This window comes from Mirounga leonina, unplaced genomic scaffold, assembly GCF_011800145.1.
Source record: "Mirounga leonina isolate KUSES-001 unplaced genomic scaffold, KU_Mleo_1.0 Mir_170, whole genome shotgun sequence".
NCBI lineage: Eukaryota > Metazoa > Chordata > Mammalia > Carnivora > Phocidae > Mirounga > Mirounga leonina.
The window spans coordinates 20,151,345-20,170,340 of record NW_023270433.1 but is presented as its reverse complement, the minus strand read 5'-3'; the positions used below and the strand labels follow the sequence as shown (position 1 = coordinate 20,170,340).

The following is an 18,996-nucleotide window of genomic DNA, read 5'->3' as shown; positions in this document are numbered from 1 at the left end:
CCAGCTGTTAGGCCTACTGATGGTCTAAGAAATTGTAAATCTAAAGAGACTCAGCTGAGGGTGCCTGGGTGGCTCAGTCGGTTAAGTGTCTGCCTTTGGATCAGGTCATGATCCCAGGGTCCTGGGACAGAGTCCTGATTCAGGCTCTCTGCTCAGTGGGAAGTCTGCTTCTCCCTCTGCCCCTGCCCCCCCCCACCGCCCACAAGCGTGCGCACGAGCGCACGCTCTCTCTCTCTCATGCATGCATGCGCGCAAAAATAAAAACATAAAATCTTTAAAAATAAATAAATAAAGACACTTGGCTGAGTTTCCACTGGGATCAAAGGACAGGTGTTCACTGAGATTCCAAAGTAAATCCACGAGTCTCCAAAGGATACCTCTCCCCTGCAAGATTCTGATGCTCTTGTGATCAAGAGCTCTCATTTTCCCCTGAACCTTGGTCACCTCAACTATAAGATGAAAAGACTAACACCACTCAGGGTTGTTGTGTGGACCAGATGAAGTGATATATAGGTAAAGTTCCTCACAGCTGGTAAATTAAGTGCACAGCAGATAGTAAATGCTCAATAAACAGCAGCTTTATTTTAAATGATGATGGTTGTTCTTCCTTGAGTTAAGGAAATCCAGTTCATTTCCAGGGACAGATAAACTACCCATCCATTATTATTATTATTATTTTTAAAGATTTTATTTATTTATTTGAGAGAGAGAGAATGAGAGACAGAGAGCACGAGAGGGAAGAGGGCAGAGGGGGAAGCAGACCCCCCGCTGAGCAGGGAGCCAGATGTGGGACTCGATCCCGGGACTCCAGGATCATGACCTGAGCCGAAGGCAGTCGCTTAACCAACTGAGCCACCCAGGCGCCCCATACCCATCCATTATTAAAAAAAAAAAAACGAACTTAGTCTATAGGATCGAATTGTCCACTAGGGAGTAAGGAGAGGGCAAGGTGGGACTTTTTAAAATTCGAATACACCCTGTCCCAGTGGGGCATAGCCCGCTCACCATCACTGCCACCCTTCCATTAAGAATCACCAAGGAAGTGAAGCCCTCCTATCGCTGGGAGTATGTTCATGCACTCATTGTGTCAGACAGAAGAAAGAGCCCAGTACCCCAGCAAACAGCAGAGGCAGGCTGCTGCCACTACCTTCTGTGAAAACAGAAAAAACCTACTTTCCGACACCCCTTTTGGAGGATAACCAGAAGCAGAGTTGGCTGTATTTTCCATATACCCTCAAGCTACAAGCATTCTGCTCCACACAGAGCAGAACCTTAGCCTATCGAGCTAGTGGACAAGAACAGAGGACTTGCATCCCCCTCCAGGCGACCTGTGTGCAAAGGAAAGGAAACAAACACTGACTGGGCCTTTACCATGTGCCAGGCCTTGTACCCGGTGCTCTGCCTGTTCTTACCTTTCGGCTTTACAACAACCTGTAAGGGAGGTAATCCTTGGTCTGATTTAGAGATGAGATGGTGGTGGTGGTTCAGGAAGGGGGAAAACGACGAATTCTGATGTGGGGAACTGCTACTGCACAAAGTGTGCAGGAGGGAGGAGAGAGACTGACGAGCACCTAATAAATTACCGCCTATGACTGATATGGTTTAAAAACGTCATTACCTGAAAGGACTGGGCATTTCCAGACACCGCGGAGTGCGAGTCGAGGGAGGCAACTTGCATTAAGGCAGGAGAGGGTGCTTGGAGGCCAGAAACAGATGGCTGAGATGCTACGATAAAGCAAGAAGTTTTCACTGTCATCCACTCTGGTTTCTTGGTAAAAGTCTGGACTAGAACCTTACATACTGCAACATGCTTCAGACTTGACCACCTCTCCTCACCTGCTCTCCCGAAACCAACTCTACTGGAGTCTCAGGAACAGACTAGTAGAAGGAACCTGGGGTTCTCGGGCACATGGGACTCAGACCTACAGTGCCATGCGCTGATGGGAAGTGCACAATTACACACAGGGCACAATTACACACAGGGAAGTGTCTCATTAGCTGAGAGCACGCTTCCGAACCTGGCAATGCCACATGGCAGGAGACAAAGCACGCAGACCAAATCCATCTCCAGGGTGGAAAATGCCCTACCCAGGGACAAACTGCCAAGTTTTACACTCTAGTCCAGTCTCAGTACTAATACACTGCAGCCCGACAACTTAAGGAACCGGGATGATAACTCTGGTAATCTGCAGAGCCGGAGAGGCCCCTTACCTTGTGCGGCCATCTGCGGGAGGGCTGGATGCGCTGGCTGAAGAGCGGGCTGCAGGGACGGAGCTGCCGCGGGCTGTGCAGCTCCGCGCAGGGCACTCGCATCCTGAAACAGGAAGGGGCATTTTGGTGACTATGTATGTGGGTCCTTAACTGGAGACCGAGGCTGACTGTCCACCCTAAACCTGCTTACAGCCAGTGTTTTTAGGCAAAGAAGAGGAAGGAAAGGCAAGAGTTTAGGGTGTGGGCTGTGGGGAGATCCCTTCTCCCTGTAAATCATATCAAATAATTAAGTATATGTAATTTCCCCGAACGTTCTAAGTTGTTGTTTTATTGACTGAAGCAGCTAAAGTGACTGCTCTCCAGAATGGATCATTTTCCAAACCAGCAGCTACCTTAAACCTGACCTAGTCTGTTCCCACAGAACGGGGGTCTCTTGCAAGGAAACCCAAGCAATAGTGCAGCCTCTCCTCTCCTGCCAAATCATCTCCACAGACCTCAAGGTACTCACTGAAAATCAGACACAGCAAGATTCACTGCACCTCATTACCATGTTTTTTGGATAATGCGGGTTTTTTGGTTTTTTTTTTTTATTTTTAAAGATTTTTTTTAAATTTTATTTATTTGAGAGAGAGAGAATGAGAGAGAGCACATGAGAGGGGGGAGGGCCAGAGGGAGAAGCAGACTCCCCGCCGAGCAGGGAGCCCGATGCGGGACTCGATCCAGGGACTCCAGGATCATGACCTGAGCCGAAGGCAGTCGCTTAACCAACTGAGCCACCCAGGCGCCCTGGATATTGCGGTTTTAGAGTGTTTCTTCCCCATTCTTTCTTTTCATAAAAGTCAAAGCAATGTTGGTCCCTACTATAATTCTAAACAAAGTTACTAAACATCTTCCCAATTCATACAAGGAAAAGAAAAACTTGGGGCACAATATACAGTTTACTTGCTATCCTACAGTTCAAAGGCGGAAATCTCTTTGACATTCTTTTACTTTAGAACTTCCCCTTGCCCCCTGATGTTCTCCAAAACGCATTATGCACTTCTGGAAAAGCATGACAGTTTTATATCGCTGCAGCTCTAAATCCACTTAAATGTCTAACAACAGAATGAAAGAAATTATGATAAATCGATCTAACAGAACAATGAGTTGCCTTTAAAGGAAATAATGCTTTGCTTTATTTACTTATGTTAATTATATTATTTATGTTATTCATATTGGTATTAACATAAATATTCATGATACTAAGTTAAAAAATCAGGTTACAAAGCAATAATATATAAAGAAGAATGCACTTTTTGCTAAATATATTTTTTCTTTCTTTGCAATTTAAATCATTCTACAATGAATAAGTAGCACTTAAAAATTTTAATAACAGTATTACCTTATTAAAATTTAATTTCCAGAACCAGCTAAAAATCAATCCTATAACAAGAGGCCCCAGAAATCCTACCCTCTTTTAAAATATTAAATCTACTTACAGCTTTTCCAGAAAGAAATAAAACAAAATTATGAAAAATAAAGCCTATGCTAGAAAATTTTTTCAAGAGCATCACCTTTGCTTTGTTTTACATCAAAGTCAAAGAATCCTAAAAATCAATCTCTGTTAATCTCTGTTAAAAGTGTTTCAATTCAACTGAGAGGATGACTTTACTCAATAAGGAACTAAGCAATGGGAAAAGAACTAAGTTAGAACTGAGCTACTTCGTATCATACACCAAATTCCACATGGATTAAAATTTTAGATCTAAACACGAAATAATATTTTTAGAAAACACGTGATGTTTATAATACCTGAAAGTGAGAAGGCTTTCTAAGCATAATGTCAAAAGCAAAAAACAAAGGGACAAAACTGATAGATTTCACTGCAATAAAATTCTTGAACTTCAAAACACTCACACCATATACAAAGCCGAGAGACACAACAGTGCAATCTTTAGTAACAGGTAACATCAGTGGGAAGACAAATGTTTCCCAAGAGAATCTAAACATTCAATCAACCAAAGTGAATTGAGCATCTTTTATGGGTTGGGCACCATGCTGCCTCAAGTGTGATTTTTACTGACAGTAGAGAACCTAGTAGAAGGCTATATGGACTACTTAAAACTTCCCCGTTCTTGTGCAGATGTGCGGGATTGCTTCCATTTCTCAGGGGAAGTGCTAATCACAGTGGAAACACATGTACCAATACCAACCTATACCATTTTGAATATAAGCTTTCTACATGATGATTCTGGGTTACAGGCAGAAAAAGTAGTAATCTTAACCAAAAGAACACAAGGCAGAAACGTCTGCACTATTCATTCTAACACAGCCCAGGGGTCATACCTCGATTTCTGAATCATTGGAATCCAGCTGTGGTGGAAGGATGGGCAGCATGGGCTGGCCCATTTTAGCCATCCGAGAGATCAACTTGGCTTTGACTGTATCAGGATTCTAAAAAGAGGAAAGTCACAAAAATCACTATAATCAAGGCTCGCTACTTTAGCTCTATGTCTTTGGCTTTTACATCAAACCCTTCAACAAGTCCCCCTGCTATATCGATTTGAAGCTTTTTCTTCTACAAAATGAGAATTAAAGATTTCTTGCCAAGAAATTGTGACATGGGTCACAATTAATAATAGCAGTAAAAATAATTCCCTACATGTTGGAATGGACAAAGCGGTTCCACATGTATTATTTCATTTCAATCAAGTCTCCCCACCAGGCATAATTCTTCTCATTTTCCAGATGAAAAACTAAGTACAGATCCATCTAAGATGACAGTACCCTCTGAAAACCCTGGGAGCAATTCAGCAGATAATATTCAGAAGCAATTTGGGGAAAGAAGGAAACAGGAGCTCTTTGTTCCAAATTCACGTTCATTTAACTCTGACTTGGCACTGACTACATAATAGCCCCTGTGCTAGAAGCTTCTGTATCCATTAACTGGTCCAAAGTGCAGCCTTCAGAGTGGAGAGTATATACCCCTGAGGTGTACATGATAATCTACTGGGTATAAAAAGAGATGATCATGAGGCACCTGGGTAGCTCAGTCAGTTATGCGACTGACTCTTGATTTCCGCTCAGGTCGTGATCTCATGGGTTGTGAGATGGAGCCCCATATTGGGCTCCGTGCTTAGTGGGGAGTCTGCTTGAAGATTCTCTCCCTCTGCCTCTCCCCACACCCTTACAGGCGCATGTGCACATGCACACATACCCTCTCTCTCTCTTTTTTTTAAAGATTTTATTTATTTATTTGAGAGAGAGAATGAGAGACAGAGAGCATGAGAGGGAAGAGGGCAGAGGGAGAAGCAGACCCCCTGCTGAGCAGGGAGCCCGATGCGGGACTTGATCCCGGGACTCCAGGATCATGACCTGAGCCGAAGGCAGTCGCTTAACCAACTGAGCCACCCAGGCGCCCCATACCCTCTTAAATAAATAAATAAATAAATCTTTAAAAAAAGAGAGATGATCATAACCTCTAATTTTGAATTATCTCTAAGCTGTGGTAAACGTAAGACATGAAGCTTGTTTACAGGGAGGGACGGTATATATATAATTTATAAATATATATAGATACTGGGAGTGTGTGCTCAATTTTTCTTGACTGATTGGAAACACATAATCAAAGAAAGTTGGGTTCAGGGGCGCCTGGGTGGCTCAGTCGTTGGGCGTCTGCCTTCGGCTCAGGGCATGATCCCAGGGTCCTGGGATCGAGCCCCACATCGGGCTACCTGCTCAGTGGGAAGCCTGTTTCGCTTCTCCCTTTCCCACTCCCCCTGCCTGTGTTCCCTCTCTCACTGTCTCTCTCTGTGTCAAATAAATAAAATCTTAAAAAAGAAAAAAAAAAAAGAAAGAAAGCTGGGTTCATCAAAAGAGGACTAGTTACATAAACCATACCCCACAATGGCATACTGCAATCTACAGAAAAAAAAGAAAGAAAGAGGAAGCTTCCTGTACACTAACATGGAAAGATACTATTACATATATTGCAGTATGTAGAAATGATAGGTAATATATATACTATGCCATATTTTGTGAAAGGAGGGAGAAGTAAAATATACATTCCTATCTGCTTCCATCTGCATACAGAAACACTGAAAGAATATATATGGAACTAATAAAAGCAGTTACCTAAAAGGAGAGTGAGATGGGATGGGGTACCCAGGGGTCAGGGTGGGAGCAAGTCTTTTCAAGGTACACTCTGTTATACTGTTTTAATAACTGAACTTTATGAATGCAATTACCTATTAAAAAAAAACTTAAATGTAAAAAGAAAAAAAAAAAAGATGGTGAGTTTTGCTTCAATTAAAAAAAAAAAAAACTAACAAGACAAAAGAAAATTTTAAAGAAGGCTGGAGGGCGCCTGGGTGGCTCAGTTGGTTAAGCGACTGCCTTCGGCTCAGGTCATGATCCTGGAGTCCCTGGATCGAGTCCCGCATCGGGCTCCCTGCTCGGCGGGAAGCCTGCTTCTCCCTCTCCCACTCCCCCTGCTTGTGTTCCCTCTCTCGCTGTGTCTTTCTCTGTCAAATAAATAAATAAATAAAACCTTTAAAAAAAAAAAAAAGAAAGAAAGAAAGAAGGCTGGAGACCACTAGTCTATTGGAAGTTACTCAAGCTTAGAAATAGGTGACAAAAGTAGCTCTGTCTAGAAAGTACCATAGAACCAATACTAAATAAATTTTGTGACTGTTCAAAGATCTGAGATTATAGTTTTTTAAATTTTCTTAATTCTTTGGCTTAACCTTCTGGGTTTCAGAGATCACTTTTTATACATACCAGATCAATTATTTGCTTAGTAATTCCTGCTTTGGGCTGAGTATAAACAAGTAAACTAGGGCTGGAGAGAAAGTAATCACCAATTTCACTCCAAGCAATCATCCTGTTTCCCAAAGTGGTAGGTGGAAGCCACAGGGCTTTCGCCGCATGCTCATGCAGCAAACTCAGATGCCTTCATGAACTAGGCAGGGTAGTGGCAAAGTACAGCGTACATGCTGCTCCCAAAGGCTTTCAAATCCAAATTTTACTACAACTGTATGCTAGTCTTCCTGTCTTACAGTTAGGGAAACACAGAGGCCCAGAGACCATCTCAAAGTCCGCTAGTTGGTGAATTAGTGCAGAATTCATCTAAGAGAATGAAAGTGTGAAGGTATGTAGTGTTAGCAGTAATTATAATAACAAGAGCTAATGTTAATGGAGCTCTTACAATATGCCAGACACGATACTAAAAACTTCACACGTATGATTTCATTTAAATCTCATAAATACCTCTTGAGTATAAAAATCTTCATGCTTAGTGAAGTCATACTTTATGTAGGCTCTGAGCTTAGTGCTTTGGGGCTGTGAGAATTATTTCCATTTTAATCATGAAGAAGCGGAGGAGCAGAAAAGTTAAGATAATTTTCTCAAGGCCACAAGTTTACAAGAATAAAGATTTGAACCCAGGTCAGCCCATGCAGAAGCTAATTTATACTAACTCTCCAGTAAGGGGAAATTAATAAAGTAGCTTTTTTTTTTTTTTTTTTTTTTTTGCTCTAACCTACCCTACCGCGAGGCACACGAAACCTTCTCAGTAGACTGGGGGTGAGAGACAGACTTGTATACTCACTGAATTTACTGTAAGCTGTTCACTGAGGGAGTTAGATTTGATACGAAGGGCCGGCTCCCTGAAATCAAGTAAGACATATGCTGAGGTTAAAAGAAAAAAATCCCAAATCTATAATCATAAGTCCCGATTATGCTGCATAAACAAATTGTTTTTGAAAGCGTTTGCCAATTCAATGGCTATGATACAGAATCATAACCATTCTTCAGTTTGCATTAATCTCTGAAAGCTGGTGAAAATGAATAATTTTCCATTCAAATTCTTCTTATTTTTTACCCAGTTTTCTTCCAGAGTTCAGCAGGTATTCATACACATCCAAGTTAGTGCATTTAAAGACTATGAAAATTAATCCTTTGTCAGAAAAATCTTGATGCTAGTATTTTCCCCATTTCTCTCATCCCATTTTTTTCCCAATTATTTAAAATTACTTAAGTTTGCAACCATCCCAGTTTCTGAACCCCTCTAAGGATCATTTTTATGGACAGTAAAAGAGCATGATACAACTCCAGGATCTTACCCTGATTTGAAAGGCACTGAGGTGGGTGGTGATAAAACAGGGTCAGCAGAGAGGCCGTCAGCACCTGGTATGGGAGAAGGGGCCGCAGAATCCCGGGAACTAATGCTGTGCCCGTCAGAGCCAGAATCTCTGGCAAACTTGACCTAGGGAGAGAGCAACCACAGGTGGAACAGGCTACAAAAAAGGAACCCTGCCCTCTCCACCCTCCTTTCTTTTACCTATTTTTCACTACACAAGTCATTACCTGTTCCCTTGCAGCAAATCAGAAAATGTGGATAAGCCAATAATAATAATCACCTGCAATCCAATCATGACAAAATAACACTGCTAGAATTTGAGTTGCAGTATTTCACATTTATGTCTTTGTGTATTTTTTATTAAAAAGGGACCATATTGTTTTGTGATCTGCTTTGTTCACTCAGTAACATATTTCCATGTTACTAAATTATTAATCTACAACATCATTTTTTTTTAAAGATTTATTTATTTATTCATGAGAGATAGAGAGAGAGAGAGAGGCAGAGGGAGAAGCAGGCTCCCCGCGGAGCAGGGAGCCCGATGCGGGACTCGATCCCAGGACCCTGGGATCATGACCTGAGCTGAAGGCAGACGCTTAACCGACTGAGCCACCCAGGCGTCCCTCTACAACATCATTTGTAACTACTGAACATTATGTCTAACTTCAAGGGTCATGCCCAAACCTGCCATTATCTATAGGAAAAAGTCTCCAAAAGATTTTGGGAACAGAAGTCTTAAATACCTATGCTGCTACAAAATATATTTCACCAATTCCTGGTTGTTAGATATACAGTTCATTCCTAATTTTCCTGTCACATCACAAACAATACTTCAATGAATAACTTTCTATCTACATCCTTGCACATAATCATTCCCAAAGTATAAATTCCCAGAAATTAAATAGTTGAGAGAAAAGGTATGTTCATTTTTAAGACTTTTGATATATACCACTAAATTTCACACCACAAAGGGTGAACTACTCTATACTCCACAAGTAGTGTGTAATGTTCTCTCGACACTCATCACACTGGGTATTATCATTCTGTAGCAGCCTGGTCAATTTAATAAGCATGTCAATTTGTTAACAATAGCCAAGGGGTGCCTGGGTGGCTCAGTTGGTTAAGCGCTTGCCTTTGGCTCAGGTCATGATCCCGGGGTCCTGGGATAGAGCCCCACATGGAGCTCCATGCTTGGCAGGGAGCCTGTTTGTCCCCCTCTCTGCCCTTCCCTCCAGCTTGTGCTCTCTCTCTCGTGTGCACTCTCTCTCTCAAAAAAAAAAAAAAATCTTAAATAGCCGAACTATGGAAGCAGCCCAAGTGTCCATCCACTGATGAATGGATAAAGAAAATGTGGTGCATATATACAATGGAATATTACTCCGCCATAAATAAGGAATGAAATCTTGCCGTTAGCAATGATGTATTTTTTCCTTACAGTTACAAAATGCCAGTCTTGGTGGATTCAAATTGGTTTGTTATCTAAAACCATTCATGACTTCCTCAAACTCAATGGAAAATTGAGACAAGATATAAAAGCTGTGAAAAAGGCAGCTAAAAGCCATGAGTAAAAGAGGGTTGGATTGACCCAGCAGAGATAAGGGTGTTCAATTAGGAAAGAGCCACTGAGAAGAAAAGTAGATCATTTGTTGCAGCAGAAATAACAGCCACAATAAAGATAACCATAATACTTATTTTGTGTACTATATTTTGTAGTTTATAGTCACAACCACTATCACATTTGGACCTAACAAACACAGTGTAAAGCAAACAAGGTCTTTTTTTTTTTTTTTGGAGGGGGGCATTAATTTATTTAACCACAATTTGTTACAAATTTTATTGTAGAAAATTGTGCATACTCTTGATAACATTTTTTTAAAGATTTTATTTATTTGTCAGAGAGAGGGTGCGCGCACAGAAGCAGGGGGGAGCAGCAGGCAGAGGGAGAAGTAGGCTCCCTGCTGAGCAAGGAGCCCGATGCGGGACCTGATCCCAGGACCCTGAGATCATGACCTGAGCTGAAGGCAGCTACTCAACCGACTGAACCACCCAGGCATCCCTTGATAACATTTTTTAATGGAAAATAAGGGGAGAAAATAAAAAGGAAAAAGTTTCTGAACTCCATTACCATTCCCCAGAGAAAGACGCTTTTAATAATTTCTTCTAACACTTTCAGCAATTTTCTATGAATATATGTGCATATATGTATCAATATGTATAGATACACAAATATGTACGTGTATGACTGTGTAAATTATTTATTTATATGTAAGTATTTTTATATGTTTACATGTATTTGTATACACACAAGAGATCATACTATATGTACTCATTTGCAACTTCCTTTTTTCACTTAATAGATTTTGGATATTCTGTAAGAACGCATAAAAGCCTACTCCGTGAAAGACCTTAACTTAACCAGTTGTTTAATGATGGATATTTAAATTGTTTCCAGTTTTTACTATTACAAATAATGTGGCAGAAGGAGGAAACTATGTATCTCTATCTACATACAGGTATCTTTGCATACTTACTGTGAACATAGCAATACAATAAGTTTATACCCATGGAATTACTAAGGCAAAAGGCAAGTGCACTGGGTAGGAATCACTATTTTATAGACAGAATAAAAAGGTTAGTGTAGAAAGGTCATTTGTTCAGTCACCACCTCTTCTAGACTCTAAATAGGGTGCCAGGAAGGACATAAACCTTGGTCTTTAGATTCCAAAGCCACTGCCCTTTCCAACTACACCATTTTTACTTAAAAAAAGAGAAAGAAAGTCCTTGAATTTGTTATTCAAACATATTTATTTACTCATTTTACTTAATGGCAAAAAGGACTCATCAAACACAAAACAGCACAATTTCACTCACCCGCCTTATCTCCACCTCGTACACCAGGATTGAGTCCGGCGACTGAGTCCATCCTACTACCCCTTCAGAGCCAGCAGCACAGGCTGGAGGGATGACAAGCAACCGCTTCCCTCCTTTTCTCATGCCCAGCATCCCATCTTCCCAGGCCTTCGGGAATCAGAGAAGAGGAAAAGCTCATCAGGACACAAGCCTCCTCATAAGACAAAATGAAGTCCCGGATATTAAGCTCCTCTCCTCCACACTTTCAGGTTTGGACCTCTTGAGAGACATCAAATTCAACTATAATCCCCCCTTGGTTATAAGAATATCTAGAATACTGCTTCTATTCCCTTGTAAAAGCCGGCATATCCAGGGCTAGATGATATATGCTTATCTTAGGTGATGAGAGAAATTGGAGGACAGGACAATGGTATTAAAAGAGAAATAAAAGCTACCATTCATACATATTTTTTAAGTACTCTGGTAAGTGCTTTACTTACATTATGTTGTTTAATCCCTAAAACAACTTATAAGATTAGGAGCATTATCTCCATTTTACATGTAAGAAAACTGAGGCTTAGGGAGGTGAAGCAACTAACTCAAGATCAGATCACTGGTAAATTGTTAAGCCAAGATGAAACACTAGATCTGTGTACCTTTAAAGTTCATGCCTTAACTCCTATGATCTACAGGAAGAAATCTCCAAAAGATTCTGGCAAAAGGAGGCATAAACAAAGCTATGAAGAAAACCTCTGTTATGCAAAATGGCAATGAGTACTTTTGCCAGTGAGTGCTTCGTAGAGCATCATCAGGTCCTGACATGATGATACTCAACATGTGTAAAATACTCTTTATTCTATAAAGCACTTGCACAGCTGGTAAAGAAAAGCTTCACAACATGAAGCCAAGTCCCAGACTCCAATCCCAGTGTTCCTCTTGCTGTGTGGTAGTTGCTTCCCACAATGACTGGGAAGTGCTGATTCAAGGCATCTCAGACAGGTAAGAATCACCCATTATGATACAATTCTAGAAGAAACAGTTTCATCTCTTCCCCTATTAGGCTACACGGAAGATTGAATAATTTTAATAATTTCCTCAGAGTCACACGATGAAAAAAAAGAGTGAGAATTAAACAAATGTCACCATCTTCAATATATTCTCATAGGTAAAATTTCCCAGGTAATCTCCCAGATAACGTAAACATTCTTCTCCTCCTACTTTTTAACCAAGCTTTTCCAGACTCAGAAAATACACCCAGGTTAGAAATTTTACAAATTTAATATAAACTAAGCCTACCACAAGTGATAAAGCCATATAAGAACACAGTCAAGCCAATACCTTGATGACTTTTCCTGATCCTAATTTCAGGCGAAGCAGCTTATCTTTGTTAGCAGTAGAGTCCAAAACCTGCAATTTGATCAAAGTAAATGAGGTCAACCAGTTTCAAAAATAATAGTAATCAGTAATAGTCAATACAGATTAGCACAGTATTCCTGGAATAAGGAATGTCAAATATACTGGGGGGGGGGTGGGGGGGGTAGTTCTTAAAATACCTGAAGAGAAACGTTCACTCACATCATGGCTAAATTGGGACGTGAATGTATATTTTTTTGAATCATAGTCTAAAGCTCTTTCTATATCATACTGCCTTTGGGATATTAAGACACAAGTCCCCTCTATTTATAGTATCTATTATACAAAAAACAAACAACTGGGAGGAAGTTCTAAAAAGAAGTTTTAAGACCTAATCCCATAAGAATAAATTCAAGTTTAAAACCGATATAGGAAGACAAGACATACACATGAACAATTACCAAAAATGATACTTAGGAAATGGGTTTCCATTCTAAACAGAAGAGACAAAGTGGCACTGAGCAGATTTAACCTGATAGGATTTCATGGCTGTGCCCCAAAAGCAGCCAAAGCAGGGTTCCTAGAAGATTTCTATTTGCCGACAGCAGCAATTCATGGTAATAACACCTTACATATGAAGAGTCCTAGTGCGATTTCAACTACAAATGAGCTTGTAGGCTACATTTCCTTACCTGGCCCAGCACGTGATTCTGGAAGAGCCAGCTGGTATAGGCCACTTCCAAAGAATCTCCAGCTTCTACAGCAGGGCCTTCTGCTACAGTGAGGTCCTGGGAGAGCACTGCCTCCAGGGAGCGGGTGCTGTTGCACTTGGCAATGCACACCTGCGAGATGAAACCAAAGCCGCATAAACTCAGTGTAAGCTCGGTAAATATTCACTCCATTATTGCTAATGTTTCCAAACAGTGGTATCCACTAACAAAACTGATTACATGTTTACAAATAAACCATTCCAAAGTCCGTAATCTTGCCAGGAATCAAAGTGCCTAAGAGTAAGGCTTTGGAGTCAGACCATCGGGGTATAGATCTGGGCACTGCCACTTACTAACTTGCGGCCTCAGCCAAATAACTTCTGTGAACCTTATTTCATACAGGTATTTTGTAAAATGGAGATTAAAGACTCTGCATGCTTCCTAGGGTAGTTATGAAGATTGAGCTAAATACAAATAGAGTCCTTGGCACTGTGCCTGGCAAATAACAGTAAGTACACAAAAACCATTAGCTAGCATTACTATAAGGATCTTACTGTTTCAGTGTTTGGGAACCCATGAAAGAAAGGAGAGCTTCTAGAACAATTTCAGAAGGCATTTCTAAAGACAGTAAGCTAGAAAAAAGGCCCTTTATAAAACCATGCTACATTCCCAGATTTGCATGCCCACCACCTACAGACTTAGTCATATCATCTTAGCACAAATCTTAGACAAAAGAGTCAAACACATCTTTGTGAATACTTACTTTACTGTTAATTTTTTAACATGGTCTACATTACAAATTTGCTACTCATTTGCTTAAAAGAAAAGTTTCATTATTACAATCAAATAAATGCTACCTAAAGCAATGAGATGTCGTTTTTTACCAAGCATATGAGACTAAAAAAAAAAAAAAAAAGATAATTTTAAATGTTGGCAAAGGTATAGTGAGAGAACAGATATGTATATGAAATCGTACAATCTCTCTGAAAAGCAGTATGCCAAACTGTCTACAGAACCAAGAAATATTTGGACTCTTTGACCCAATCTTCCACTTCTAGAAATTTAGCCCGAGGAGATGATCGGGGGGGAAAAAAAGGACACAGAATTATACACAACAATGCTTGCTACAGTATCCTTTATTTCAGATGGAGAGTAATCTAAATGTCTAAAAGTAAGAGAATGGTTAAATAAATTAAGGAACATTCATACCATGCAAATTTCAAAAATGTTTCCAAACAATTTTTCATGAGGTGGGGAAAGACACATTATACATTGTTAAAAATACATATACATAGCAAGATATTGAACTCTTAAAGGAGTATACTTACTTATGTACACTACACATAGAAAAAAAGAAAACATTAATAGTGGTTACTTTGGGCAGTAAGATTTCAAATGATTTTTTAAAAAAATGCTGTTCTAGGGCACCTGGGTGGCTCAGTCGTTAGGCGTCTGCCTTCGGCTCAGGTCATGATCCCAGGGTCCTGGGATCAAGTCCCACATCCGGCTCCCTGCTCAGCGGGAAGCCTGCTTCTCCCTCTCCCACTCCCCCTGCTTGTGTTCCTGCTCTCGCTCTCTCTCGGTCAAATAAATAAATAAAATCTTTTAAAAAAAAAAATGCTGTTCTAAATGTTCTACAAGGATCATTTAACTTTGTAAAAATTCTTTTAAAGCACTATTTTTAAATGACAGTTTTGGGCGCCTGGGTGGCTCAGTTGGTTAAGTGACTGCCTTCGGCTCAGGTCATGATCCTGGAGTCCCAGGATCGAGTCCCGCATCGGGCTCCCTGCTCGGCAGGGAGTCTGCTTCTCCCTCTGACCCTCCCCCTTCTCATGTACTCGCTCTCTCTCATTCTCTCTCTCTCAAATAAAAATAAATAAATAAATCTTTAAAAAAAATGACAGTTTTATTTATTCCTTAAGATAATTTATGAAGTGGAAAATGTTTTAAAGAAGTTTGCATTAAGCCTTTTTTCTCTTAAAGTCTCATTTTCAAGCAATTTCAGTAAGTATTCCTATTATCTCCTTGAAATACAATAAGCTCAAGTGACAAATTTAGTGGGTTTTTAATGCTTGTCACTAACAAAACATAGCAGGTTATGAATTTTCCATATAGTTTCCTAAAATCAAGGGAAATCCAGGCTAGTGTTTGGCCTTTCACAGGAGGAGTAAGATGGTATTACCTGTTTATTGAACTCCACAGCAGCCTTTTCCGACTCAAACATGATGGACCAGTTTTGTCTCTGGTCATCATAAAAAGTGCTATAGTTATTGGGCCGAACCTGGGGAAAGAAGATGTTGGGATAACTCAACGACAGGCAGCAGAGTGCAAAAATCTGACTGCTTAAACTCACAGAGAAGGGCCTTGACTCAGGTGGACCCAGAGAGAGATAGGGAACTTTCTCCTTCCCTCCAACAACCACCCCTTGGTCTGTTTCCCAGAATGCGGCCAAGAGACCTTCTCGAGAGGCTCTGTTAAGATATCCACTCTGATGTCCAGGGGCTGAAGCAGTAGATCTAATTCCCGCCAGGTACATACAGACCAATTTCTCCTATAAACCCATCCCAAAGGAGCTGATGATTCCAACATGAGAAGTCTTACCATTAGCTCAAAGTTCAGATGAATCCTGGCAACAGTAACTGATTGTTGTTGACTGATGTAAAGAAGAATCCTATACTGTACTCAAGTAAAGGTGGGCCAGAAAAAAAGAAAACCGAAGTTAAAAGGAAATACAAAATCATCAGCGAGATGTCAGGGGTTGTGCTGCAGAGAGGTATAAAACTCAAAACTCACTAGATCCCTTAAAGCTTAGGTTTTAAATTCTATCTTCTCACTATCCACTTTCATCTCTTCTCATCTTGGCCTTATTTACTCTTTTACTGTAATTAGCAATTATTTTGTTGGTGTTTTCACTGGTATGAGGGTGACAAGAGATCTACAAATGGCCAACACATACATGAAAAGATGCGCAACATCATTAGTCATTAGGGAAATGTACATTAAAACAATAAAAAAGTATGACTTCATACTGACTAGAATGGCCATTTTTTTTTTTTAAAGATTTTATTTATTTATTCATGAGAGACAGAGAGAGAGAGAGAGGCAGAGGGAGAAGCAGGCTTCCCGCGGAGTAGGGAGCCCGATGTGGGACTGGATCCCAGGACCCTGGGATCATGACCTGAGCTGAAGGCAGACGCTCAACCATCTGAGCCACCCAGGTGCCCTAGAATGGCCATTTTTAAAACGCTCATCTATTGCTTGTGAAAATGTACAATAGTACAGCCACTGCGGAAACAGTCTGGCAGTTCCTCAAAAAGCTAAACATAGGGGCGCCTGGGTGGCTCAGTCAGTGAAGCGTCTGCCTTCGGCTCAGGTCATGATCCCAGGGTCCTGGGATTGAGCCCCACATCGGGCTCCCTGCTCCGTGGGAAGCCTGCTTCTCCCTCTCCCTCTGCCTGCCCCCCCTCCCCGCTTGTGCGCTCTCGCTCTGACAAATCAATAAAATCTTAAAAAAAAGAAAAAAGCTAAACAAAGAATTAACATATGACAAGGCAATTTCACTTCTAGTATATACCCAAAAGAACTCAAAATAGGTACTCAAACATATACTTGTATGTCAATGTTCACTGTACCATTATTCACAATAGCTGAAAGGTGGAAACAACCAGAAGTGTCCATCAACTGATGGATACATAAAATGTGTTACATGGGCGCCTGGGTGGCTCAGTTGGTTAAGCGACTGCCTTCGGCTCAGGTCATGATCCTGGAGTCCTGGGATCGAGTCCCGCATCGGGCTCCCTGCTCAGCGGGGAGTCTGCTTCTTCCTCTGACCCCCCTCCCTCTCATGCTCTCTGTCTCTCATTCTCTCAAATAAATAAAATCTTTAAAAAAATAATAATAATAAAAATAAAAAAAATAAAAATGTGTTACATACACACAGTGGAATATTATCCAGCCCTAAAAGGAGTGAAGTTCTGATATATGTTATAACATGGATAAATCCTGAGACCGTTACGCTAACTGAAATAAGCCAGATTCCGTAAGTGATTCCACTTATATGAAATATCTACAGTAGACAAATTCATAGAGACAGAAAGTAGAGTAGACATTACCAGGAAATAATGGAAGGCAGGAAGGGAAGTTATTGCTTAAAGGTCACAGATTTTTTTGCTTGGAGTAATGAAAACGTGGAAATAGACCACGGCGATCATTGCTCAATATCGCGGATGTAATTAATGCTACCGAACTGTGTGCTTCAAAATGGTTCAAGTGGCAAATACTACGTTTCATATGCACTTACTACACGCACACGCACAATCATAGTTAAGCAAATGACTAAAATTCAATTCCACAGGGGAGGGAAGGACTGTGTCGGCTGATATACAATCTTGCACCAAAAAAGACTTTCCTTATCCTATGTTAGGCAGATAGAATGAGGGGCTGAAACCTCAATTCCGTCTGATCATAGAGACTGAACTGCTCGGGGAAGGATCAGAGATTTATCAATAGTTGGTCCACTTCTGGGCTGCCCCTATTCTCAAGTATTTATTATCTTCCCTGGCTTTTGGTTGAGAGCCTGGAAGCTCTCTGACTCCTCGGTCCTGAAAGTTCTGCCCATCATAGATTCTGAGCTGAATTCTTTTTTTTTTTTTTTAAGATTTTATCTATTTATTTGAGAGAGAGCGTGTGAACGAGCAGAAGTAGGGAGAGGGGCAGAGAGACAAGCAGACTCCCCACTGAGCACAGAGCCCGATGCGGGGCTCCATCCCAGGACCCTGAGATTATGACTTGAGCCGAACTCAGACGCTTAACTGAATGAGCCACCGAGGTGCCCCTCTGAGCTGAGTTCTTTAGCCTCCTCCCCATGAAGTTCAAAATCTAGCAAATGTATTGAGAGGAAAGTCGTTGCTGTTGCTTATTCCAGGCACCAGCCCTATAGTAGGACTTTTATCTCCTGTGCACCACGAGATGAAGAAGTTTCCCTCTGCCTTTCCGGCATAGCCCCTGGACTTCTGCACCATCCCAGAACTCTGCAAATGTCCCATGGGGAAAAACCAATCTTGTGCTTGGAGCTCCTCTAGCGTCTGCCGGTGTCTCTTCCCCTCAGTAGCCTCTTTGATTGGGCCATACCTGACCATGCCATGCCACTCCTAGGCATCATATCAGTGAAAGAACCAAGGGAAGGAAATAGTCAGCTCAATGGCTTTTCCCTCTCTGAAATTTTAGTTCATCTAGTCCTCATCATTTCCACAGCTCTCCAGTGAATTTTAAATATAATTTTTGCAATTTATCTTCTTTATAATTGTTGCAGTGGGAATTGCTGCCTGCCACAACCTACTACCTCCTACTGGTGGTGAAGGGTGGTGAAGTCCCGATACCAGATTTTTAAAATCCAAATGGCAACTCCTAATGAATTAATACATCCAGATAATAATCATGGATGGCTACTATATGACAATATCAGGGACAACTAGACATCATTTACCTCTGGACAGGAGAATGAAAGATTTAAGGGACATAACAACCAATTGCAATGTCTGGACCTTATTAGACCTGATTAAAACAATCTGGAAAAAAAAAAGAGACAATCAGGTAAATCTGTACACTAGCTGGTAGTAAATGAGATAAAAAATATTAGGGATGCCTAGGTGGCTCAGTTGTTAAGCGCCTGCCTTCAGCTCAGGTCATGATCCTAGGGTCCTGGGATTGAGTCCCGCATCGGGCTCTCTGCTCAGCGGGGAGCCCACTTCTCCC

General features: G+C 41.0%; 1 protein-coding gene across 1 annotated transcript in view; it reads right to left on the bottom strand.

The window, feature by feature from the left end:
• Nucleotides 1-18,996, bottom strand: part of FKBP15 (FKBP prolyl isomerase 15) — a 60,724-nt gene that overhangs the window by 22,695 nt on the left and 19,033 nt on the right. The window contains exons 5-14 of the mRNA XM_035016022.1: nt 15,844-15,918; nt 15,425-15,523; nt 13,225-13,374; nt 12,518-12,586; nt 11,201-11,347; nt 8,313-8,455; nt 7,799-7,856; nt 4,537-4,644; nt 2,212-2,314; nt 1,619-1,725 (exon numbers count right to left, since the gene is read on the bottom strand). Of these exons, the coding sequence (XP_034871913.1) occupies nt 1,619-1,725; nt 2,212-2,314; nt 4,537-4,644; nt 7,799-7,856; nt 8,313-8,455; nt 11,201-11,347; nt 12,518-12,586; nt 13,225-13,374; nt 15,425-15,523; nt 15,844-15,918 (1,059 nt within the window). The remainder of the gene's footprint in view (nt 1-1,618; nt 1,726-2,211; nt 2,315-4,536; nt 4,645-7,798; nt 7,857-8,312; nt 8,456-11,200; nt 11,348-12,517; nt 12,587-13,224; nt 13,375-15,424; nt 15,524-15,843; nt 15,919-18,996) is intronic.